At 30.0% G+C, this 26,538-nt stretch overlaps 1 protein-coding gene across 2 annotated transcripts; it reads left to right on the forward strand.

The window, feature by feature from the left end:
* The first annotated feature begins 11,353 nt into the window (after positions 1-11,353).
* Positions 11,354-24,829, forward strand: LOC130809341 (probable WRKY transcription factor 57). Of its 2 annotated transcripts, XM_057675069.1 has the most exons (4): positions 11,354-12,031; positions 14,375-14,518; positions 16,653-17,141; positions 24,441-24,829. In XM_057675069.1, exons 1-3 carry the CDS (start codon positions 11,610-11,612, stop codon positions 17,119-17,121), a joined length of 1,035 nt encoding a protein of 344 aa, XP_057531052.1. In that variant the 5' UTR covers positions 11,354-11,609; the 3' UTR covers positions 17,122-17,141; positions 24,441-24,829. The 2 variants fall into 2 exon arrangements, with proteins under 2 accessions (XP_057531052.1, XP_057531051.1); XM_057675068.1 differs by lacking the exon at positions 24,441-24,829 and having other exon boundaries at positions 16,653-17,455.
* Positions 24,830-26,538: the final 1,709 nt, after the last annotated feature.

Here is a 26,538-nt window from a genome sequence, read left to right on the forward strand (position 1 = left end):
AAGGGGTCGGAAATTTAGGGGTGTTACAGTGCACACCATTTTCAATTTATCGATGTGGGATAACTCATCCCAACACCCCCCATGCAAACCCCCGTCAATTTCACATGTGGGAGTAATTAATTAGAGTAGGAACGCCATTCTTTTCGGACATACCATTTTTAAATTTTAATCGAACCATCAGCTCTGATACCATGTTAAATTAGGCTGGACTTATTGTGAATGCCAACACGTTAACGGGGGGACACGAGGTGCATGCACTTCATAAATCAAGGAGATATATACCATCCCAAAACCATATGGCAATGGGAAGAAGGTCTCCAATAGCTTATAAAGCGTGCACATCATTTTCAATTTGTCGATGTCGGATAACTCATCCCAACAATTTGTCTGCATCTTTTTTTATGGGTATGAGTTGCTGTCTTCTTACCCTTTCCAAACTCTGATCATAATTTTCTATGAGTGAAATCATACATTTTAATAAAGCTAAAGCAAAATGACAAATATCGCGATTCGCGATAAAAGTGATTCTGACAATTGGATTAATTTGATTGGAGTAGTTTGCTGACAAAGCAATTTAAATACAACATGTAATCTCCCCCAATAACTGATACATTAAATAAGGAAATTCTATAATTGATTTGTAATATTTTTGTAATTGATACATTAAAATTCAGGAATAATTGATACATTAAATAAGGAAATTGTATGATTGATTTGCAATAATTTTGTAATGAATGCATTAAAATCCAACAATAATTTTGTATTGTAATATTAATTTGCAATAAATGGTAAAAAAAATTAGCACTTTGAATTTTTTGCAGACATAGTATTCGAAATTTACCTTAATTGAATTACGTACATAGTTATTTATTAATTTATAATAACAAAAAAAACCATTAAATTTATTGTTGCTTAGTTTACGTTACCAATTTCCCAACTATACAATCTGCCTAATTAAATATTTAAATCAACATAATGAAACTGTCAATTTTTTGTTGCCTTATTCTTTTGTCCAAATATTAAAACTTCCTTAATATACTTGAATAATTTCTGACTTTATATTAGTAGAATATAATTAATTTAACTATGTATTTCTACCATATTTTGTCTCTATTTTGAAAACCTCTATTAAGTCATTGTATTTTGATTTTAAGAATTTTTATTTAGTTTACAATACCCAAAATTATGAAGTTCTTGATAATTTTGATATACAAAACAATTATCCTTTTGTTAAATTACGTGATTTGGAAAAATCATGCATTACACGGGTTTATATGATATACTAATTATGCCTCTATCAATTATAAAAGTTTAAGCCATCAAAGCTACAAATCTCTTCATTGCAAGTATAAGTGTATAACTAATTTGTATTTGTTCGTGTATAAGATTGGTTTTCAATGAAGATGGTTGTCATTTGGTATCGGTGTTATATGCATCATTACAACAAGAAGTAATGATTAAGATTTATGTCAAATACTTGTTTTTGATATTATTCATTTGGTATCGGTGTTATATGCATCATTAGTATTACTTTCTCCTGTCTTTAACATTTTATAATAATTGTTTTTGATATTATTAATCGAGTAATCTTAATGTATATCTTATCCTTTATTTATAAGTTAAAATATATTATATTTATTATTTAACGCTTAAATTAGTAAATTAAATAGAGTTTGATTTGATATTTCCAGGCAGTTAGGCAATGGACGGACAATGACAAGAAAGCAGAGAGCAAAGCAGCCAATAGTAGCCCAGTAGCGGCCTGCTTATTAAGAGGTTAGAGAGTACGTAACGGGCCCATTATGTAGTCGCGCATGATATTTGATTGCATTCACCCGCTGTTTTGGTCAAGCCTACCGTTGCAGATGCTACCATTATAATGGACCCAGGAATTTAACATATCCAATTCAGTTTGTGGACCATATTTTTATTATTCTTTGCATAAATAATGAATAATTAATTCTTATGAGAGGTTATGTTTTAATGAGATAACTTTAAATTAAAAAATTAATATTTTCACAATTTTATATTTATTAAACTATTTAATTTATTATATTTTATACTCTTTTTTGCCCCTTGAGTATGCAACACGTAACATCTACACAAGTGTATGGTTAATTAAATTGTGTGAATAAGATTAAAAGTGAGAGAATGTAAGAGTTTTATGTGGATAAGAATCAAAGAAAGTAATGAGAATAAAAATAGACTTGTCGATTGGGGGTGGGTTTCAGGTGAGTTCATCATCTATCAGGTTATTTTTGAGTGGGATCATTGTCAAGGTTGGTTCGTTTTTGCTTCGGTCGATTTGGGTCGACTTAACAGGTCCTAGCTTCAACAATGAAATAAAAATAGGAGTACAAAGTATATAGTGGCGATAGAGCGTCCCGACTAGAGCTGTCCAAAATTAGTTTGTGTCAATTAATTAAAATCAATTATGACTCGATTTGACCTGAAATAATTAATCCCCACATAAAAATCAAAAGAGATTATCAAGTTATATATATACAAACAAGAATCGAAATTAACTTAACTTAATCTAGAGTGTTATGATTCAACTTAATCACTTTCGTAGTTTCTTTAATTCTTATCAATACTTCTTCCTCTATTTTCTTTCACTTTTAATTATATCTACAGATTATTATTATTATCGCTATTTTCTTAATACTTGTGCAGATATAAAATGTTGTATTATCAACTATCAAAGGGACAAAGGGAGTATTTAATTTTTATTAAAAGATAAAAATTACTTTAGTCCTTCAATTCCAATAAATTTAATTTATTTTTTATTTAAGTTCGTTTCAATAAGTTTGTTCATGTAGATGGATAGAGTATCTTATAGATGTAGTGGCGTGCTTTGCAGCATATTGTCGGTTTGTGATAGCGTGGCCGTGGACTTAGCTGAATGTAATGCGCTCCCAGTTCAACAGTGTTTTGTATGGTATAATGTGCATGGGATACAGGCACTTACTTTCAATGTCTTCTCATTTAATGAAATTCAGTAAAAAGGTGAATTAGATTGGTGCATAAGACAATATTAAGTGAATGATAAAAATAAATAGTTAAAATGGACATAAACTATTTGAAAATAAAAAATAGAATCAAATAAAAATGTTAAGTCAGAATATTATGTTTTAGGAAGTTATGATTTTTTTTAATATTTAGAATATTAATGTTATTTTATTTTCTATTATTTTATTTAGGTTAATATTTTGCTTTCTTATTCTAATCCTAATTTCTTGTATAAATAGAGGTATTCCTCCAATTGATAATTTAATATTAACCAAGTATTCAAAACTCAAATAAGTCTTATTTTCGCATTATGATTTTCTATAAAAACATAAAAAAAAATGTGCAAAATCAATGAGAATAAATGTTATATTAGGCTAGACTTATTGAAATGTCAACATATCAATGAGAAAACACAAGAGGTATTCACTCTATAAGTCAAGGAGATATCATCTCAAAACCATAACAATGAAAAAAAAGATTCTAATGCCTCCAACACCCTGCTTATATGCGAACCTCTATCAAATTTACTTATGGGGTAATCAACTAAAGTAGGAATATTATTTTTTTCGAATCTACTATTTTAATTTTTTGATCCAACCCTCAATTCTTCAAAAATTGGTACTAATTGAGAGAGCGAGGTAATTACTAATTTTCTAGTATACGGTTGGAATAAAGATTGCTACGTGGGTTCCAACCTTCCTTCCGGATACGGCACTTATGGAAGTGTGTAATAAAAATAGGACTACATTCGTGTGATAATCCACAACCATCAAATACATAGTATGATATTAAGCATAGGGTCTTTGTCGGGGTGTATGAGGTGATCGACTGCATAGGACTTTCTCTTTCTCCCGTATATAAAAAAATGTTAAGTTTATCAATAAAATAAATATATTTACTATAAATAAAGCGCAAAATAAAAGTTTTACACAGGGCATTTAAAATTTTCAAGACGACTCTAATTTTAAAGTGATGTTTATATATAGGAATATTGCTTTTTTTCTTCAAATTAATTTATTTTATAAGTTTAATTTATACTTAATTCATTACAATTTTACTAACTGTATTATTTTTCTTGTTTTCATTATTATTTTTAAATGATTCAGCTTAAATATTTTTATTCAACTCAACAAATTATAAAGCCTAATATTCACTATACTAGTAATATTTTACTCCCTTGAATCCCTAAAATGTGAGATATTTTTTGATTTATATTAATATAAAGTTTATTAGTATTAACTTTTTGTGATTTTTAATCAAGTATAATTAGAATTATAAAAAACTGAATATTTCATTATTAAGCGTGTGATCACAAATAAGACCACTAATACACTACAAGAAAGCTTGTTTTTAGCAACAAGTTTTAGCAACGACTAAATTTTTTTCGTTGCGAAAAATATAAGTTGTTGCAAAATCTGTTGTTGTTGCTAAATAATCGTTGCCATAAAAAAATAAAATTTCCCACCCCTTAGAATAATTTTTCGGTGTAACCCAATTTTTTGCAACAAACAATGTTGTTGTTAAAATTAAATAAATAATTCGTAACAGTATATATTTTTGCGAAAAATATTTAATTATACAGATACAATAAAGTCATTGCAAAAACCCTTATACTAATAATTTTTTTTTTCATTTCCCTCTCAAAATTGAACCCCAATCCCTCATAATCCCATTCCCTCCCTCGAAATTTCAGAATCCATACGGCGCCCATACCGTTCCCTCACAAACCCGATTCCCTCACAAGCCCTAATCCCGCACACCGGAGGTAAGCCATTGCCGCCTGCACATCGGAGCCTCTGCCGCCTGCACGCCGGAGTTTCAGCCGCCTTCTACATGCCGGTGCTGCCGCTACGCTGCCCTTCAGCCGCCTCTGAACCCACGACAGGTAGTTTTAATTTTTTTTTCGCCTTTCGTTTTCTTTAAATTTGTTGTTCTTATTTCTTGTTGATTTCAATTTATGGGTTGTTCTTTGAATTTCTTGGGCTTTGTTGTAATTATCAGATTAATGTATGTGTATTTCATCAGTTTGAAATGTTGGGTTGTACGTATTTTCGGTCTTGGCTCTGCGAAGGAACAAGATTTCGCCTTTTTGTTGGGCTTTGTTCTAATTATAAGATTTATGTATGTGTATTTCATGATTTTGAAATGTTGGGTTGTATTTCATGACATAGATTAACCTTTTTCTTTGCTAGATGTTGAGGGCTTAATTACTTGCGTTTTTTGGGGGTTTATGTTTGTGTGTTTTTTAATATTGGAAATTACTTGCGTTTTTCTGGATTACTTGCGTTTTCTAATTACTTGCGTTTTGAAATGTGAGATTCTTTCAACGTAATGCTAAGAAAAATTGATGGAATTACTTCAAAATTGAAGTTCTAGATGATAAGATTAAAGCAAAATTGTATTATCTTTTATTGAAATTGTATATGAATTGGAATTGTGAGCAAATGGTTAAGTCAACTTGGGCTGAAATGTTGAGAGACGGTTTGGGACCTGATCAGCGATGTTATACGATCATGATCCATGGGCGGTATGACCAAGGAAGACTTCAAGATGCAATATTGAACATTTCCTAGGCTGCATTTGATCATCTTCTGATATTGCAGGTATTCTTCTGTGAATCTTCAGTTTAGTTTAGTACTACAGGTTTTCATTTTGGTTACACTTATGTCTAATGTCTTCTATGGTCTAGTTTCTCATGTTCTGTCAACATGTGTTATATCTGTTATTTCTTACTCTTAAGAATTATAAATTTTTTCGTGAGTCATTTAGAAAGAGATCTTCTGTTCTTCATGGTTTGCTGCTCTCACATATTTACCTGTTGTGCACTTGTAGTGGTATAAGCCTGCTATCCGGGGTTTATGATCATGAAAATCGAACCTTCGATTGTTTTGTGGTGCTGTGCAACAGCTTAGCTACTGCTTCTGGCTGTTGGTGTCTGTTCAAGAAGACACACCAAACAGAAAGAAAGAAATAGGAAAAGGGAAGAAGAGAGAATACAGAGAGAAGGAAAAATAGGAATGATGATCTTATAACTTGATTACAACAATACATCCTAAGGGTTTATATAACCCCTTACAAATCAGTTAAGCAAAGGAAAGGACAATAACTAACTTCCCCGCCTCTGAGCTATAACATAATGTAACAAACATAAGAACCTACTAAAGGCACATGCTAGTCATGTGTTAAAAACTAACACTAACTACTATAACAAACTGTTACTTTCTGATACTCTGTGTAAATCCTAGATGATCCTCTGATTTTGTTGTGGAGTTAGTATATTATTGAAGAGCGTTGATGCCTAGGCATTGATTTTATAATTATTTAACCCTAAATAAAAGTACAATGTGAACATGTAGTAAAAGTGAATTTTTTTTATATTTGACCCTCATCTAGTCTTACTTTCAAAGTGTATTTTTAGTCTGCAGCTTTGAAAGAAGCTATTGATGATCTGGAATGGCCCGGATCAAGTATCAAACTAACATTACAACCAACTCCTCCTTCGGTTGCGTTCAGAAGTGAAAGCCATGGTGATCTACAGGTTAAGCTTAAAGGGTATTGAGCTCATTTGACTTTGCTTCTCTCTTGCTGATAGATGTATTTATCAGTTTTGGGCATATTTTGGGTTATTTTTTGCAGATAGACTTTATGTATTATGCAAATACTGATCTTTTAGCAGCGTTGAGCTGTGATCGTGAAGTGTCTCATCGGTACATACTAATATCCTGTAAATTCTACTCTTTGGTTTTTATTCACTATGATTCAAAGTTCTTTGATTGTATTGATAAACAGGTATAAATATAAATTCTTACAGGCAACAACTTCTAATATACCAAGTAGTGTCGTCAAAGATAACCGTGGCAGCAAGGTTACGGTTGGGAGAGGCGGAATATTGAAAGTTCAGCATCTGGTCTCCGTTGCAAGGCAATCACACCCACACATTGATTCTGCTAGTTATCAGCCTCCTAACAGGATAGCATACATTGAGTTCTTTGTCAAGCCAGAGGAGGTTGAAGACAATTGAGTCCCATTCAAGCCTTCAAAGGTGACTCCTCCCTCTTCATCATAATGCTAATGAATGCATCTTTAGACTTTTCTAGCTAAACTTATCTTGTGCAGTTACGCTTCTTCAATATATGTGCTACAAATTGAATAGTTGGGTGATTACATCAAGTAATGTAGACAAATTATAATGAACTGGCCAAGTACTTTACAATTATAGTTTTGGGCTATTAAAAATTGATATTGATTTTCAATTTGTCTTGTGATTATATTTTTGGGCTTATTGTCAGCTTCCAATTATAGTTTTGGGCTTATTGTCAGCTTCCAATTATAGTTTTGGGCTTATTGTCAGCGCTGTTTCAAGAACAGTTAATTATTCTGTGGTACTAATTAGTCGTATTCATTCAGGGATATCACTTGCTTGCTGGAAACTGGTATCATTTCTCACATTCCCTATACACGTAATGCTTTTGTTAGTGAATATCATGCTAAATGCTTTGCTTATTATGTCTTAATTAAAAGTTTAGGGATGGTTTGATTGTGAATATCATGCTAAATGCTTTCCCTATGAAGTACTCAATATTGGGGCTCATTTGATTCTTAATTACTAACAATATTATTTGGTGTAGGGAAACATATTTTCGTTGGAAATTTTTTGTACTCAATGACGAAGTTGGTGATAGCTACAAGCATTTTGGATGCGCGATGTTTTGGGTTATGAAGTAGCTATATGTGCACTTGTATATTTTTGGACTTTCTCAAAGTGCCTATCACTTGTAAATTTTTGCATAAAAACTTGTGTATGGTTGGAGAATTATGTTGGAAAATTGGTTATCCGATCCGTTACATGTATATGAATTACGTATATTTTTGAGACACGATAATATTTGGGACGTGTGATATTTTGGGATACGAATTAATATATAATGATAATCGGTGATATTAGTTTAGTTGGTTTTAAATTATTTATTATTTTAATTGTCTAGTTTATTGTAGGTTGTTTCAAAAGATAAATAGTCGTTGCGAAAAATGTGTATGTTTTTTGCAACGGTAATAGTTGTTGCTAAAAACATTAATAACAAATTTTACTTCATTGTTTTCCCTACAGTAAAGTCGTTGCAAAAGATTGACTATCATGTATTGCAACAACTTGAATTGTTGTGAAAAACAGAAATTTAACAACGAAAATAGTTGTAGCTAAAAATGCAGGAAATTTGGCAACGAGCTTTTTTGTTGCTAAAAACGTTTAAAGGAATTGCAACGACATTTTTTTTGCAACAACAGATCTCGTTGCAAAAAATAGATACCTTTTTCAACCACCATAGTCGTTGCTAAAAGCTTTCACTACGGCTGTACCCGTAACAATGTAGTTCGTTGCAAAAAACATTTTTAGCAACGAAATCAGGTTTTTAGCAACAACTTTTTCTGTTGCTAAAAATAACTTTTCTTGTAGTGATAAAAATAGGACGAGGTCTTCATCACTCCTATATGATCAATCTTCTTACAACATTACTCCCTCCGTTCTTTTTTGATCTTCCACATTACTATAACGGGTAGTTTCAAAAGTTCTTCCACTTTAGAATACTTTCTATTTTTAAAAAGTTTTTATCCCACTTTTACCCTCTTAAAACCCCCCCTTTTCTTTTAATGTACCACTTTTCTTTTATTTATAATTATTTTCTCTCTCATACTTTCAATACAATCATTACTTCACATTACTATTTAATTAAAATAATACCCACTACAACCTCATACTTCCAATACAATCATTACTTCACACTACTATTTAATTAAAATAATACCCACTACAAGCCAAAGATTCTATCTTCCTTAATATGTGTGAAAAACCCAAAATGGAAGATAAAAAAAGAACGGAGGGAGTAACAAACATGATATTTTTCAAAAAGTAATATACGATTCGAACATGATTTAAGAAATTAAGTAAAATGATTTTTCATTATAATAAATTTTTAAATTTATTATAAATTTAGTATAAATTGATTTTTAAAAAAATTTTTTGTATAAGTTGAAATTTAAGAAAGTATAATGGCTTTTTTAAATGTAGGATAAATTGATATTTTAAAAAAAAATTTAGTATAAATTGAAATTTAAGAAATTATTGATTAAAAAATTTTGAGAACACTTGAATCAATATTTTAAGATCCAAAAAATAGAGGGAGGTTTAGCCATAGGTAATTAAAATTATGAAATAGTTAGCATATTGATGTTTTGAAAGTACATATAAATAAATAACTTGAAAATGGATTATAAAATGATACTTAATTACAAATAAAACAATCAAATTTAGCCTAGATGTGTTATTGTTTACATGTGTTAAGTACATAACTAATAAAAGAAATATATTCCTACAAAAAAAAAAAGAACACAATGAATATAATGAAAAGACATGTCATTGATAAGCATTTTCTTCATTTTTTTTCTTAATTATTCTAACACAATAGCACCTTATTTTAATGGAGGGTACAACTACAAGTGGGGGGAGGGAGTTGCCGCCCTATATTATTCTGTCGTCTTTTCCCATTTGTACATTTATTTATATATGATATGATGTAGAATTTAGTCAATGAAAAACAATTAAATTACTTACAACATAAAATCGAGAGAAGTAATATGTCACATAAATTTATAAAATTATTTATTGTTAGTTTTATAGATATGAAAACACAAATATAACATCCAAAATATAGAGCTTGGTTAAATACTAAATGATTTTGGGCTTTATTATTAGTTTTTTTTTTTTTTTTTTTTTTTTTTTTTTTTTTTTAAATTTTTTTACTTATTTATTAGTCAAATAGTTAAAGTATCTTTGTTAAATAAATTTTTCTTGTGTTACAAACTATAAAATGATTTAAAAAAATTCATCGGCTAGCTAGGCCTGACCCCTAAAGAATCGCTATTCTATGGTAACAATTTAAGGAGTAACTTGTATTTAGTAAATACGACACATAACAAGTAAAATACAAATAGTAAGTGAATAAAATCAAAATATAGAATAAAGATATAAGTAAGTGAAATTGAATATCTGACTTTTTAGTTTTTATAGATTTTAAAATAGAAAACTTTATAAAGTAAAAAAAAAAACCCTTATTATGTATATGCAATTGCTAAGATTAGACCTTTGAATTTTATTGACGAAAATGCAAAAATTTAAAGTTCTCAATTATAATATGTTACATACCTTATTAATTGTTAATTAAATTAGCCTTTTGAAATTAAACCATATCGCCAAAATGATTTATTTTTCTAACTAAAAAAATAATTTTAATTATAGAAAAAAGAAAAGCAACCTTAAATATATATTTGTACATACAAAAATACAAAATAAAATAAATCAAATCAAATATAAGATATTCGATCTCAGTCAAATTGGATATATCAATATACTTTTATATTATTCCACCGTTTCAAAATACTTATAACGTTTGACTTTTCATGCAGTCCGATGCAATATTAATTCTTAATATCTCAAATTATGTATAATAAAATGTATAAAGATTTTTGATATTAATAATCTTTGCATTAAGATGAATAAAACAAAATTTCATTTAACTTTATTTTATTTAACTTATAAATCAAAAAACTAATTACAAATTTAAAATGATAAATAAAAAGTACAATATTTCTAATGTTACATGTGATTTGAGACTGAGATGTAGTACTCCCTTTGTTTTCACTATTACTTTTCATTTACTTTTTTCATTGATCCTAATGCAATTTGAATAGTCAAATAATTTTAAATTTAAGTTTTTAAAATTCTAAAAAGTTGATATTTAAAAAATATATACTGAAACGAATCTCTCATAATCCCACACGAAAATGTTTTTTTCATATACATCAATGAGAAATTATAGTCAAAATTTCACACTAAATTCTTAAATTCTATTTGAGAATATAAAAACGTAGAAAGTAGTTTTTAACACCCTAATGACCCATTTGGTTAGTAGTAATAAATGGTAATGATAGAAATGGTTTATAATGTAAAATTTCATCAAAAGTTATATGTTATTCTCATGGTAATGAAACTTTAATCACAAAATAGTTATTGAGTTTACAAATTTTCATTGCCATCTAATACCACTTCTCCCAATAATAATACATTATAATGAAATTTATTCAGAAAATAAGATGATTAAAGTTTGACAAGCATAATCATTAAGATGACAAAATATTTTTCAATTAAAATTACACTAATTTTTATTCTATCACCACATTTAGTAGCATCTACCAAAGGGCGAATAATGGTAATTAGGATTAGGAATGGTAAAAAGGACTACGAACGAAGTTGACGCTTTACATAGAATAGAAATGTGGAGTACAATAATATGGAGCTTCTCTCATTCGGCCATTCTGCCCTTCAATTTTATTTATTTAATTATAATTAACCCTTATTTCTCTCTCCTCTTTCAGCGTGCTCTATAATCTCTGTATTTGACAGGAGACAGCAGACAGGACTCACATCACCACCTCTCTTAAAAATTCCCCCTTTACGCCTTCCCTTCTTCCCCCCTTTCTCAAAACCCTAATTTCCCCCCTCTTCCTTCTCTCCTTAATTCTGCCTTACTATAAACACTGAGTCACATATGGACTCGGATTCCAATAAACTCGATCCGACTCACTCATCCACCTGGTCACTCCCGTCCGATTCAGCTTCCGACCATGTTTTTTTCCTCAACAGAGATCATTCACACGATAATCACATGTTATCTGAGTTTCCTTGGTCGTACGATGACTCGTCCGAGTTATCACACACTCATAGTTCACTCGGATCTCCTACTCTTGCCGACATGGACGATTATCAACCATCTGATGATACTCCGATCATTTCACAAACAGAAGGAGTAGCAGCAAGTTGTAGTGGCTCTCAGCAGCAGCAATCATTAGTAGGTGATCAAATCTCCGATGTTATCGCTCCAAATCCTTCAGCTTCATCCAGTTCTTCGGAAGATCTCGGCGATAAACGTGTCGGCAAAGCGGCCATTTCTACAGCTCTAGCTGACACTTCGTGAGTGGCGATCACCGTGTACCACTCACTTACAATTTTTTAATTTTTTTTATTCAATTGTTTATATTATTTGGTTAATTAAATCAAAAGAGGGTTAAATTTTCAAAAGTTTTTTTTATTTTGAATTTTACTTTTTGCAGGGCGAGGTCATGGGGTCGGGTAAAGTGAATACACGAAATTTTAGAACCTTTTCATTTTTTCGGGATCATTTCCTAAATTAAAGTTAAAAATTGAAAATGAAAATGTGTGGAAAGAGAATGTTTACCCGCCGTTATTGCGGCGGGAATGGTGTGGCAAACAGATTTCCTTCGTTCCTTTTTTTTTTCCGCAGTAGCTTTTTGAAAATTGTTGCTCTTCCCCTCTTATTTGTAATGATTCTTAAAATTTAGTACCACCAAAATAGAATAAATCCTTCATTTTAAGTATGAGTTGCTAACCATTCATCATGAAATGTATATGCTTTTTTTTTTTTTTTGTGGGTATAAAATAATTCGACAAGTTGGTCTCAACTCGTGGGAATTTAGAAAAAAGAATGGGTAATAAAGATAGAAATAATAAGTATATAATGAAAGGTAAGATGCAAATTCAGAAGGTGGGGAGTATATTATAGTGCACATGGGGGAGATTATATTGAATATTAAGCACCATATAAGATGAATGATAATGTTATAAATGAATGGTTCAGTGTTATAAATTATGTTTTTAATGCTTTATTAATCATGTTAATAATGTAAATGTTTGGTGGGTGTTAAGTGTTGATTATTAGTTTTAGGTAGTGGGTTGTTTGTATGTGGTCCATAAATTTAGTCTAACTAGATATTTGGGAATTAGGATTAGATTCTTGGCTTGGTTTTATTATAACAAGTAGCAATCTTGCTTGCTCTCTGCCAACACCTAAATATGCAATTAACTTGATTAGCTTTTTGCTTACTTTGGAATGTATATGTACTGTATATATTATCATATACGGTTGTCTTACTATATGCTGGTTCTATAGCTATTTTATCGGTGTATTCTGCTCATAAAACTATTCATAAAACTATAATCACGACATGTGACGCGCATATCATATCTTATAAAAAAGGATTAGGACGTTGCGGCCAGAAAAATATTGAAACCCTTTGCTGATGGGTGGTAGAAGTATTTTACATTGCTGATACTTATTTTCTGGAATTGAGCTGTTGTGATCTTATTAATTACATTTCATCATTAATTTACATGCCTATATTTTTTTGAGAGTGATAGAGGATGCTAGTCTCAAATAGTGTTATTTTAACTGTTGGTTCTGTGAGAGTATATAACATATTTTGAGGTCTAAACTATCAGCTTAAGGTTTTTGTTGAGTTGATTCTATGGTAGATCCAACTGCTAATGATTTTGAAGTTTGTAAACTTATGATTGGATTTTTTTTTCTTTGCATTGGGTTAGAGTTTGTTAGGAGTCTTTGACTAGTAAGAGGCAGCTTAATAGTCATTGGCTTTATAGCTTGTGAGATATTATAATCTCATTAATTGTTTGTATTATTAGGGTCAAACAAAGTATATTTCTTTTGTTTTATTGAATAATAATGCTATTTTATGGAAATGGATGCGAGAATTTTTGAGTGAAATGTATTATTAGGTTGAAAGAAAGTAGCTTTTTCAGTCATAATAATAATTTATCTTCCACACATTATATATTGCTTCTTTTTTCCAAAGCAATTAATTAAATATCCAAGACCAAGTTCATGAATCATGATGGTGGATTCACATCCACCCTAGCTATAGGAGACTACTCAGAGCTTTTTGCCACTTTATAGGGTATATAACATATTTTGAGACTTTAAAATCGATGTATTAGCGTCATGTATGTGGAGAGAATACGCCACGTCCACACTTCTAATTTAAAGGACTCTTGTGTAGTGGGGCGTGGGCCGTAAAGTGTAACAAATCAAAGTATATAACATTTCATATGTTTCAACTATCAGCTTAAACTTTGATTGTGTTGGTTTCATGACAACTACACCAAGATTCCTCCTTTTATATTGCTTCCATTTATTTAAAATTTTGTTATTGTTGTGAGTGCAATGCTGAGGTCTGCCTGCAAATCAAGTTTTGTTGAGAGATATTAATATATCTAAAGCTAAACATGTTTTGGACTAACTAGTGCTGGCTTTGATCTTGGGTACAAAGCAAACCTTTTAAATTTATCTTGTGAAAAGTGAGTAGAACCGGTTGAAGTAAAAAAGCAGTTAAAAATCATATTAATGGCATATTCTTTAACTTATAATAATATCTTTTTTTTGTAAGGGATCTTGTGTTATGATCACACATAATTATTGACTGTGATAGTTTGTAACTGCAGGACTAAAGTTAAGAAAAAGGGGCAGAAGAGAATAAGGCAGCCACGCTTTGCGTTCATGACTAAGAGTGAAGTTGACCATCTTGAAGATGGCTATAGATGGCGGAAATATGGACAGAAAGCTGTTAAAAACAGTCCATTTCCCAGGTTTAGTAGTACACATTTCATCTTATTACAATCTCTGTTTGAATTTAATAACTTAAATTTTAATATCCATGATTACAACATATAGTCATAGTTATAGTTATAGCTATAGTCATAGTGACAGTCAAGAACTCAATATTATTCTACACAAATCAAAATCAAAGGAAAAAGAATAACGGACATATTATACCCGTGCCCTCTCCAGGAGCACAGAGAAATGTGCATGCGCAATTATGATTACAACATATCATTATCTCAATACGAAGTGACTAGTGTCTAGGTAAGATTTGAGACGGCAAAATATACAAAATCTTACCCTTTATATACAAGAAATTATTTTTGATTACCACCTTAATTAATACAAACGTCACAAACATCATACAAATGCTTTGAATATGTCTATGTGTCATTTCACATGAGTCATACAAAAAAAAAAAAATTGCAATCTCTTGGTGAATTGCATGATTTTTCATCATCACTAATTAATTACATAAAACAATTCTTTTCTTTTATTCAAGAAGAAACATAGTCACAAAATACCCCTACCTACACATACCCCTATAATTCCTCTCAACCACATTGCATTAGCCTTTTAGTGAAGTTTCCATATTGGAGAGGATTTTATATCAACTTCATCTTCATTTCAATGCAATATGAATAAATAATAAACTATAATGGAGTCAAATATTGTGCCTTAATTTCAAATTATAATAGACAATTGTATAACTCGCCAAATTATGAGTGGTTAGTGTGTATGTAAATTAAGCTGCATATCATATTTGGTCAAAGATAAATTAGAAATAACACCCCATTCCTTTTTTATTAGGATAAAGTTGCATAAATTTAAATCTCAAACTTTGCCTGAATGATATGCACTTATTGGCATGGTCATCGGTAAAGGTAGGGCGAGAAAGGAAATGGCCTAGCTAGGCCTTTAAAAGGATTAGGAGTTTATTGTATACATAGAAAAAAACAAGGTTGAACATTTAATGTATATGCTTTTGTTAGTAATTTTGCATCCATAAATACTTAAAATTAATTTGTGTGAATATAAGATATAAAAATTAATTTGTATGAATACAAGATATTTAATAAAAAAATATAGTACAACCATTTTAACTTTGCATATATAATTTTTTTATTAATTGTTTTTAAGGATTCATATTAGATTCGTCCTTACGCAATGAATGAATCTTCTATATGGAACTAGAGTAATAAAATGTTATACCAACATAACAAATTGCCTTTTTTCCATGTCAAATGGCTTTTTATCTATGAAATGTGTCGTGAATTGAATCAAGGCAAACTTTTCCTAATAATAACAAAGATGCTTTTTCCAATTAATCCAACATCACATCTCATTGCATTGTAATATGAATAGAAGATTTAATTTGCATCTCAATAACCAACAAATATGAGGTATTGTAAATAATCTCTCACCAAAAATGTAAAATGGTTGTGAAGTGTTATTGATTTTGAGAAAGTTGTGGTTGAAATTTTCTTGCGCTTATTTTCTCTCAAATTTAAAATTTTACTTTTAAGTAGGCACATTGTTAATTTTAGTTTTTTAATACTACAAAGAAGATATCTTTTGAAAGGCTCATTCTTCATAACAAGGCATTACATATTTTCCTAATAATGCACTTTGGCAATTGATATTGATTATCTTAGTAATGAGTAATGTATATATCACCAATTTATGACATTAAACTTAGTCAATAGAATGTGATAATAATTAAAGACTATATATCATGTTTGTAAGTTTACCATAGTTTTGTACAGTTACTTTTTAAGGTTTATTATTGCCTATTTTTGTATAATTTCTTGTATCTTGTTTTTAAGCCTTACTCCCTTTGTCACCAATAAAATTGTTACACTTCAGATTTTAATTCGTCCCTATAATCTTGTAATATTTTTATTTTAATAAATGTTCTTATTACTTTCTTTAATTTTTATCTACGCATGGATAATCGTGCGGATTATAAAAGTTGCAATATGTTGGAGGAGGGAGTATACCCTTTACGGATAAGGCTTACACTTGTAACAATAAGTTATATTGTATTGGTGATTACAAAAATAAAAATAAGATTGCAGACAAATTAATCAAAAGATGATTATATTATTGTGGGATAAACAGGAGTTATTATCGGTGCACCAACAGCAAATGCACAGTAAAAAAGAGGGTAGAACGCTCTTCAGAAGATCCAACCGTAGTCATAACCACATATGAAGGCCAACATTGTCATCATACAATTGGATTTCCGAGAAGTAGTGGATTCATTAGTCATGATACTGCCTTTCTTGGACAATTTGCTTCTCCATTGAGTACTTCTCAGTCCTCATTTCTCTATACAGGGATCCCATTTTCCCAGGAAACTTCATTAAGCCCCATTGCCCAAGTCCAAGCCCAAGCCCAAGCCCAAGCCCAAGCCATGGATTCAGTAAATACAGTACAGTCTCATCATCATCATCATTTACAAGCTCCGAGTCATGACCCGAGAGATTCTCCCACATCTGTGGAAACAACTCAACAAACAGCACCTCTCAGTAGTAGTGGCCAAGGGTTGCTCGGAGATATTGTGCCTCCTGGAATGCGAAATCCATGAGATTTCGGGAGATCAACATGGTATGTAATATATATTATTTTGCACTTTATTATTATGTATACTACCTCTTCATTCCTTCCATCTCCATTTTTTTAAATGAAACACTCTGACTTGCGCATTATTTTGCATGTCTTACTGTTGACGACTAATCACCATGTTGCACTGTTTAGTTAGGGAAATATTATAGTGATTGGTTTAAAAACCAACTACTATAATGATGCACGGTCTAATTTAAGTTAGATCGAGTACTCATTTTTAATTGTGTATTTAGTCCATTTAACTACGTATATCATGTTTATTCTATTCTATAATATGTTACGCACTATAATATTAATAAGCCGGTCTTTATCAAATGATCATCCGGGCTATGAGGTTAGCTTGTGCCTTTTTCCTTATAAATATTAAATTCAGGAAAAATTATCTAAAATAATCTAACATTTTTATGTTTTTTCTATAATAATCTCACTTATTGATTAATATGCATTCCGGTTCCATCCGGTTCCGGTTTCGAACGTTCCGGTTCCGGGCGGTTCCAAACGGTTCCTTGGCGGTTCATGAGGCGGTTCCGGTGGTTCCAACTCGCGGGTCAGACCATCGGTTCCATTTTTATTTTTCCTTTAAATATAATATAAAAATACTATAATAATGCGGACGTACCTTTGATGATTACTTTATTATTAGCGAAATTCATTGCTTGTCATCGTTATTAAAATATTTACTTAAAAAGAATGGAAAAAATAAATTAATAAGAAACGATAAAGATGATTAATAAAAAAAGAGAGAGAAAATGGACTTGAACCTAATATCCCGAAGGAATGCTAAGCAGCCTACGTATCCCGAAGGAATCAAAGCCCACGTAGTTTTTTGTCATACCTTTTATTTGTAGTTGTTGAATGTTGATTGATCGTTGTCCGATTGATCCTATTCGTCTTCGTCATCATCATCTGGTTGGTTAGATGCTTCCGTTGACTCTCCTCCTGACGATGATGCAGATGTATCCATCATCATCGCCTTGATCATCATCGTTCTTTGGTCCTTGTGTTCGAAGCTTCGCTTGATCCCAATCTTTCTTGCAAACACATATTTGAATACTATGTGGAGCAAGACGAGATTTCTTTTCGTCTAAAACTCTTCTACCTACACTAAAAGCAGACTCCGACGCAATCGTAGAAGCAGGAATTGCAAGGATATCCTTTGCAATTCTCGATAATATGAGGAATTTTATTGATTTTTCTTTCCACCACTCTAAAATACTATAGCTACCTTGGTCAATTTCAAAGTAATGTTTAAGATAATTATCTAATTCTAAATATGCAGTGGAGGGTGAAGAAGAAGATGATACTACAAAACTATCATCTTGGCTCATTATATTAGCTATTACGGAATTATAATAAGAGGGACGTGCCGAGACGCTAGCACGCCTAGACGTATCGCGACTTGGGTTATATACACTGGCATAGTAATCATAAAGTTCTGCTAAAAGTTTTTTACAAGTTCCAACATAATTATGTACATTACTAGGCGGGCGATCTAATAATTGGTAGTAAAATCCAATTACTTTAGTAAGGACATTTGTCTTAAAACATGGATCTAAAATTGTCGCAATTCCATAAATAAAAGGAAAATCAGTAAAATATGTCTTCCACTTATCCATCATATCTGCAAGAATCGGCTTTAAATATGGGTTAGTATCATTATGCGAATGTTTAAGAAAATGATAAAAAATAGTAATACACTCACTTATTACTAAGTGGACGTTTGGTTCGTAAACATATGAAAAAATCTTAGTTGCATGGTCATACGCTTCTAATATTTTCTGTACACCTATAGCCAGTTCTCATGTGTCATCACTTATATAGCTATCTGTACACTCACTATAAAGTTGTGTTATAACTGGACGATAAACAATCGCTTTTCTTAATAAATCGTTGGTTGAGCCCCAACGTGTAGGAGTATCCAATGACCAATACACTTTTTTAGTTGATAATGGTCACATAATTGCTTATATCTTCTCTTTATCTGTCCAATTTTAATGGGATCTAATAAATCAATTAATTGTTTTATACCTGTTTGGCAAGATAAGTTTACTATATGAGCACAACAACGTACGTAATAATCTACCCCCAAGGATAAAACTAAATGCAGGTTCGTTATACAAAAGTTCGATGCATTTAATGTTGGTGGTTGCATTATCGGTAGAACAACAAAATATCTTATCTAATAAGTTCCATTCTTTACATATCTCTATTAATCTATATTTTATGTTTTCACCCGTATGTTTTTTGAGCATTGCCTCAAAAACAATTATTCTTTTTTGAATAATCTAATTTTGATCTATCCAATGTGTTGTTACACACATATAAGCTTCTAAATGTGGGGGAGCAGACCAAATATCAGTTGTTATGCTAACCCTACCATTAAAAGATTTAAACATTTCTACTAATTCATAGCGCATTGATTCATATAGTTTAATTGTGCGTCGTTTAAAAGTGTTCCTAGGGATTGCTCTATATTGTGGTTGCAAAGTGTTTCTAGTGTAATGCTCATATGCCCTACTTTCACCATGGTTAAAGGGCAATTCATCACAAATTACATATTTAGAAAATTCATCAATCATATCATTACGATTATATTTAAAAGGCATACCTGTGCTGGGAATGTCCCACTGTCGGCTTCCACTTGTGGTTCCGCTGCCGCTTGCTGCATGAGTTTCTTTTGTGATTCCATGCTTCTTTGCCAAATGTTTGTTAAAGATCTCGTACCACCACCTAACACGTATTCACAAAACACAATAAATGAATTTTTAATACATTCTTGATTTATAAAATATGAATATATAATGTATGAATAAAAAACTTAAAAAGTATTTACCTCTGGTGAAATTGTATGAAACTAAAGGCTTTACTCCTTGACTTTCACAAATTTGACAAGTGCATAAGAAAACATCTGGATTGTCGGTTGGTTCTTTTGTAAAATACGACCACACATGTAAAACAGCTCTACCACTAGGAGGTGGCATTGCCGGAAAAGGTTGTCTTACTGGTTCATCTTCATCTAAATTTAAATATAAAGACATACTCAAATACCACAATATATAAATAAATAATAATTTAAAATTTAATCAATTTGAAGAATAAAATTATAAAACTAACCGATAGTTTGGAAATTGACTCGTTTACCACGAGCTTGTCTTTGTTGTTGTTGTTGTAGTTGTTCTTCATGTGATCTTGTTGATAACTGTCGAGATCTATGTATCCCAATAAGGGTCGTTGGTTCCTCTTCTTGTTCTTCTTCTTCATCAATTTGTATTTCTCTTTCCACTTCTTCTGCATAATTGTGTAATTTTTGGTCGTACTCTTTTGGATAATTTGGTTCATAATTATAATTACTAATCGAAGGTGTTGTTGATACCGACGGAGTTGAAGTGGCCTTTCTTTTGGAGCTAGAACCTCCTAATGATTTTGCCACTTTAGTAATTTTTTTAGAGGTTTTTTTCAAAAAAGAAGACATGATAATATTGAAATAATAATAGAATTAAGAAATAAATAAATAATTAATTAATTAATAGACTAATTATGTAATTAACTAAATTAAGAAATAATTAAAAGACTAATTATGTAATTAAGAAAATAATTGCGTAATTAAGTAATTAAGTAGAGAGAGTAGGAGAAGAGATGAGTTGTGAATGAAAATGATTGAAAGTAATGTGTATTTATAGAAAAAATTGCAACGGCTAGAAATGGCTATATTTCCGGTTCCGGTTCCATGGAACTGCTAGGCCGGTTCACCCGGACCGGTTCCAGTTCCATGGAACCGTTGGGCCGGTTCACCCGGACCGGTTCCGGCCCGCGGTTCCTAGGTCCGGTTCAAACAGTTTTTTCCTGCGGTTTCACGGTTCAGCGGTTCGGGCCGGTTTGGAACTTGTCGCGAACGGTTCCGGTTCCGGGATGGTTTCAAGCGGTTCGGGACCGGCTCGGTTCCGGGTAACCCGCTCCGGGGCCATCCCTACTCTAGAGTGTATAAAATTAGAATTTTCTTGCACCAATAATAGGAATATTTGAAAAGAGGAAACGAATCATTCCTAAAAAAAAAGAAAAAAGCGTAAATAATAGGAATAATTAACAGCAAGAGATATTTGAAAACTCCCCTCATACTTGTTTTTTATTGTCATTTTCAACAGTTTTAAAATTATATTTAGTATTAAAAGTTTATTATTGTTAGATTCATTAATAAATGTAATAGATTCTTATCAGACGACTAATTAAAGGAGTAATTAACAATATTGGAAGTTTAGCTACATTACCATCTAATACTAGATAATTCTAAAACTTCTGATACTATTTTTCAACTATGAGTTTACACAATAAATTTGTTTATTATTTTGACTTCAATAGAAGATATTTTCTAAAATAAGTAAATATAATACTTTATTTTAGAGAATATTTCGAATGAAATTTTAAATAGTTATCAATATTATTGTCTAATCCTATACTATATATCTTTTTAAAATATCTATAATATTTATTTTGCTAGATTTATTAGAATCCTAACTACATTATTGTGCTGAACTCTTTTCCTAGTCATTTTTCTGTCTTAAAACCATTATCATATTAGTTATTACACATTAAAGACCAATTATTTTAATTATGACTGATTTTTTGAAAATCTTTTTCACTACTATGATTTTATAATAACCAAATTTTACAGAGTATCTTAGCTTTTTGAATGTCTCATTAATATTAAACAACAAACCCTTTAATCAAAACATTTCTTTCAGTTAATTTGATTTGTCTCTCATTTAAATATAATTGTTAAATGTAGTGTATATACTTCTTCAATATATTAGGAGAATACTTCTATATTTATTACTTTTTACATAGGGTGTAACAATCTAATAATACTTTCTCTATTATGTTTAGTTGATACATCATACATTTGATTTTTACACAAAAATTTAGAAATGAGAATCATAATGCTAAAAAATCATTTTAATTTTAAAGAGATAAATGTAAAAGGTAATATGGTATAAGCTAAGAAAAAAAAAATTAGGAGAAAAGTGTATATTTTTTTAAAATAGTTAATTTTTTTGCTAAAAACAATAGTATAGGTATGTACATCACGTAATTTAAAATTTTAAATAAGAAAAGAGTAGTTAAGTTTGATGAAACGAGGAAGTAGTAGAGATTATGAGAGATATTGAGTATTTCATTCTATAATCTTAATAATTAGTGTTGATGTTGGTACTAATTAAGTGGTAATAACAAAAATAATTTGTAGAGTAAATTTTCATAAAATATAACATATTATTTCTATATTAATAAAACTTAATCATATATAATTTTCTTATTTCAGTCTACTTATCTTACCTAAAAGTACACTGACTTTCAATTATGATTCTAACTATTTATTAAAACAAAATCTAAGCTTAATTATTATATCACTACATACTAACTAATATGTTTAGCTCACAAAAAAAAATGTAAATATCCAATGAAGAACCAATGTGTCGATAAAAGATATGAAATGACACCATTGAAAACCAATGTGTGACCATTTTTTGCGCTTGATTAATGATAGACCATTAAGATTATTTGTGGTAGGCCAAACTTATAACCAATTCTTTTTTATTTGAACTGTTAGTTTGTTTCCTCGTGGCTATGCACATTCCACCATTCTACCCTTTTTTTAAAATTATAAATTATAACATAATGTAAACTTTTATTAGCTATGTAGAATTTGATATTAGTGCAATATAAGATTTTCATTTTTGGTCTTTTATATTTGTCTTCCTACTCTTTTGGGTTGCTTGCTTGCTTATCAATTTTCATATAAACCAATCTAACCATAAAAATAAGGAATTTAATTTTTCACTATTTATAGTCATGCTTAAAATAGAGGATTGGTTCACATAAGTCCTTGTTACATGTCATATTCATGCGCAACACATAAAGGTTTGGTCCAAATAATTCATTATTACATAATTGTAAATACACTGATATCTGCCGACACATAATATTGACTATATATACCTTTTTGTTATTTGATTTTTTCGCATTGTCATTGTATATGTATTTGATTGACTATGATCGATACACGTAATATAATTGTACAAACTAAGTATTAGTAAAGAACCAGAATGACAAACGTTTAAAATTTTTTTAAAATGGAAAAAAGATATTTTTTGATAGATATTGGATGATCAATTAAATGGTCCAAGTTGAAGGTAACAAGAATTCATTAATCCAAAGAACTTGGCCCTTCATTGTGCTGAAAAAGTAGTGTGTATTTGATATCAAAGGCTTAAAAAAGGAGTACTTTGGATAATGCTTGTAAGATTTAGTACCAAGATTTAATGCACCAAAGCTTGATTGACTAGTCACCTTTCCATGAGATTTAATTTGCTTTTTTCCACCACAACTTTTGGACTTTGGTTAGTCCATTATTATCATTTATCCCACCTACTTTTTTCAGCGTGCCTCACAATTTCATCTCTTTCACCACCTAAATTTATATATAATCTACAAACTCCCTTTCATTCACTTTCCTATCGTGTTTTAATTAAATTTAATATACTTGTGATATTATAATTTAATTTTAAATATGTTTAATTGTACATAGGTAAAAATTATAAAAAATTTATGTTGATAAAATTTACATTAAAGAGAATAAAATTATGTCTAACTTGGTTATGTTCAGATTTATAAATTGAAAAATAATTAGTGATTAACTGTTATTTATTTATAATTATAAACAATTAAATGTATAATTTTAAAGATATTTCATTAGAATTAATTAACATGTGATTCAAAAATACTTGATAGATATCATTTGATTGAAAAAGTAGGAGAATGTTTTTTGTCAATCAATTGATTTTTTAATTGTGAATTCATGATTCACGGTCATATGTATAAAAAAAATTACATGTAACATCTTTGTTGCAATGATATGAGTTTAGCATTTTTTTTTTTTACAATCTAATAAGATTGTTAAAAGTAGAGTACTACCAAGTATATTTTTTTATATATAGCGAAGTTATTAGTTTAGTGACAATAGAATGACATGTAACAACTTCATGCAAAACGACATATCAAGGAATCATATTTTTATTTTTATACATTGATGTTCATATTGTTTATTTAATGACTCAAAAAGATATTGAATAAAATTAATTTTTCAACATCCTTTAACAAAATTTGATAAGTACATCTATGTAATAATAAATAATATATTTAATTGATTAAAGCATTACATGTTTGTTTTATTGTCCAAACTTATTTGTGAAAGTATCTTTGATGTATGTTTTTTACTGTTGATATCAGCTTGTAGCAAAAACTGGTGAAGTCAATGCGAGACTATGATTAGAGTGACCTTGTAATTAAGGAAAGGGATAAATATAAATCGCTCTAAAGCAAAACACTTATCACAATGCAATTTTAGTAAAGAAGAGCAAGTGGGGCAATCTCAGGGAACGGTTGAAGAACAAGTTGTTGTGCAAACGACGTAGATTAAGTATTTAGAATTAGTATTTCTGAGGAATTGAGAGATTAATAAAGATGTAACGTAATGATTTCAAATTGAATTGCTTAAAAAGAGAGCAACTATTAGGCTATTATGTATGTGATAGGAATTCCTGACTAAAATTAAAAGGTACATTATATGAGTATAAGATGAAAGCAACATAAATGCAAGTGTTAAGATTGATGTGTATGTGCACACCAAGATAAATATCATTAAGAACCAAGTAATGAGAAAAAAGCTACATGAAGTTGAATATTATTTTCTTTGGAAAAGTTTCTATTGGAAAAATTCACAAAGGATAATAATTTTTTAAATAAGTCTTGTTTTAGAACCATAAGACAAGTCTATACAATTTGTCTATTTTTTCAATTGTTTCTTTAAAATTATAAGTAATCGCTTTAATATTATACTTTATCACTTAATACTATAAAAAGTTATCACGTTAAAACGGTAAGTGATTACTTTCAGATTTAGTTGTTCTCTTTAAGATTATCACTAATCACTTTAGACTATAAGAAGTGATTACTTCAAAATGTAAGAGATCATTTTAAGGTTATAGTTGATCATTTTAATAGGGCGTTTAATATGGAGAATAAAAAAATGAAATGGAAAGGGTTAAGTAAAGAAAATAGTATTAATAGGTGTTAAACTTATTGGTTAATTATTTGGCATTAATACTGGTAAGGGAATACTAAAGTGATGTACCTTTAATCTGTTACTCGTAGAAAACGAGGGAAAACAAAATAAGAGTAATGGTTAACCCAAAGAAATGGAATGTGTTAAAGTGTCTTTTTTATACCCAACAACAACCAATGGGATGCCATAACTCATTCTATTACCTACGTCCAAAAAATATGAGTTACTCTTGTGAGAAAACATCTATTAGTGAGACAAGCTCAAATCAAAAAACTCATATGCTGATAATTTGTATTAATAAGGCTATTTAACTGATGTATGGGAAATAACTCATTGTGAGATCGTCTCATACAAGAATTTGAAAAAACATAGATACCAAATGGGCCCTAAGGTTATAAGTGATCAATTTACGGTTATAAGTGATTATTTTAAAACTGTAATTATAAGTGTACATTAGATGAGTTCAATAGAGATGTTGACACCGTACAACCGTTTCATTTTAGCATTTGATTTTTAAATTATTTGATAAAAACCAAATGACTTGGTTACTTCAGCTGGTCTTGGATGAGACCGTCTCAATATGAGACGGATAGCCAAATCAGCCAAATTATAATTTTTCTCAATATACGCTCAGTACTTGATTTACTTAAGGTCATAATTGATATATTTAAGGTTAAAATTGAATTTTTATAACTTTTAACTGATCATAATTATACTTTAATGTGTGAATTGATCATTCTTTGATCAAAATTGAAAGTTTTTATAACAAAGAAGCATTGAGCTCTTAGTCATTTCCAAAAGCATTAATTGAATCAATTGGCAAACATAATTCCATTATCGAAACTTCCTCCACCTTCACATCCAGGTTAAGCAAACATTACACCTACACTTTTATTTCCAATTCCATTATTAACGAAAACCGTTGAGGAAAGAGCAATATCACTATTATTGATAAATGATTAAAGAGTAAAAGTATTGTTATGTTCCATTAAAACTATCACGCATGCATTGAATAAGAGTACTTGTATTGTGCAATATTTTAACACTATTATTGATAGTTTTATTAACCATTCATTTATTGTTTGAAATTCATCCTTAGAACGATACAATAATACCATTTTATTAAGCTTCGTTCTGAAATTATGAAAATAAAACCATATTTAGGTAGTATTTGATCAGTTTAATGTCAAAATTGATCACTTATAGGTTTAAATTGAAATTTTTTATTTAAGGTCAAAATTGATAAATGCGTAGAAAAAAAAA

This window comes from Amaranthus tricolor, chromosome 3, assembly GCF_026212465.1.
Source record: "Amaranthus tricolor cultivar Red isolate AtriRed21 chromosome 3, ASM2621246v1, whole genome shotgun sequence".
Classification (NCBI taxonomy): domain Eukaryota; kingdom Viridiplantae; phylum Streptophyta; class Magnoliopsida; order Caryophyllales; family Amaranthaceae; genus Amaranthus; species Amaranthus tricolor.

What these genes read in the sequence shown, in the direction of transcription:
- LOC130809341 (XM_057675069.1), top strand. Translation starts at nt 11,610, where the DNA reads ATGGACTCGGATTCCAATAAACTCGATCCGACTCACTCATCCACCTGG. An exon ending in ACAGCTCTAGCTGACACTTC is followed by an intron (nt 12,032 to 14,374) that starts GTGAGTGGCGAT and finishes TTGTAACTGCAG; the next exon opens with GACTAAAGTTAAGAAAAAGG. An exon ending in AAAAACAGTCCATTTCCCAG is followed by an intron (nt 14,519 to 16,652) that starts GTTTAGTAGTAC and finishes TGGGATAAACAG; the next exon opens with GAGTTATTATCGGTGCACCA.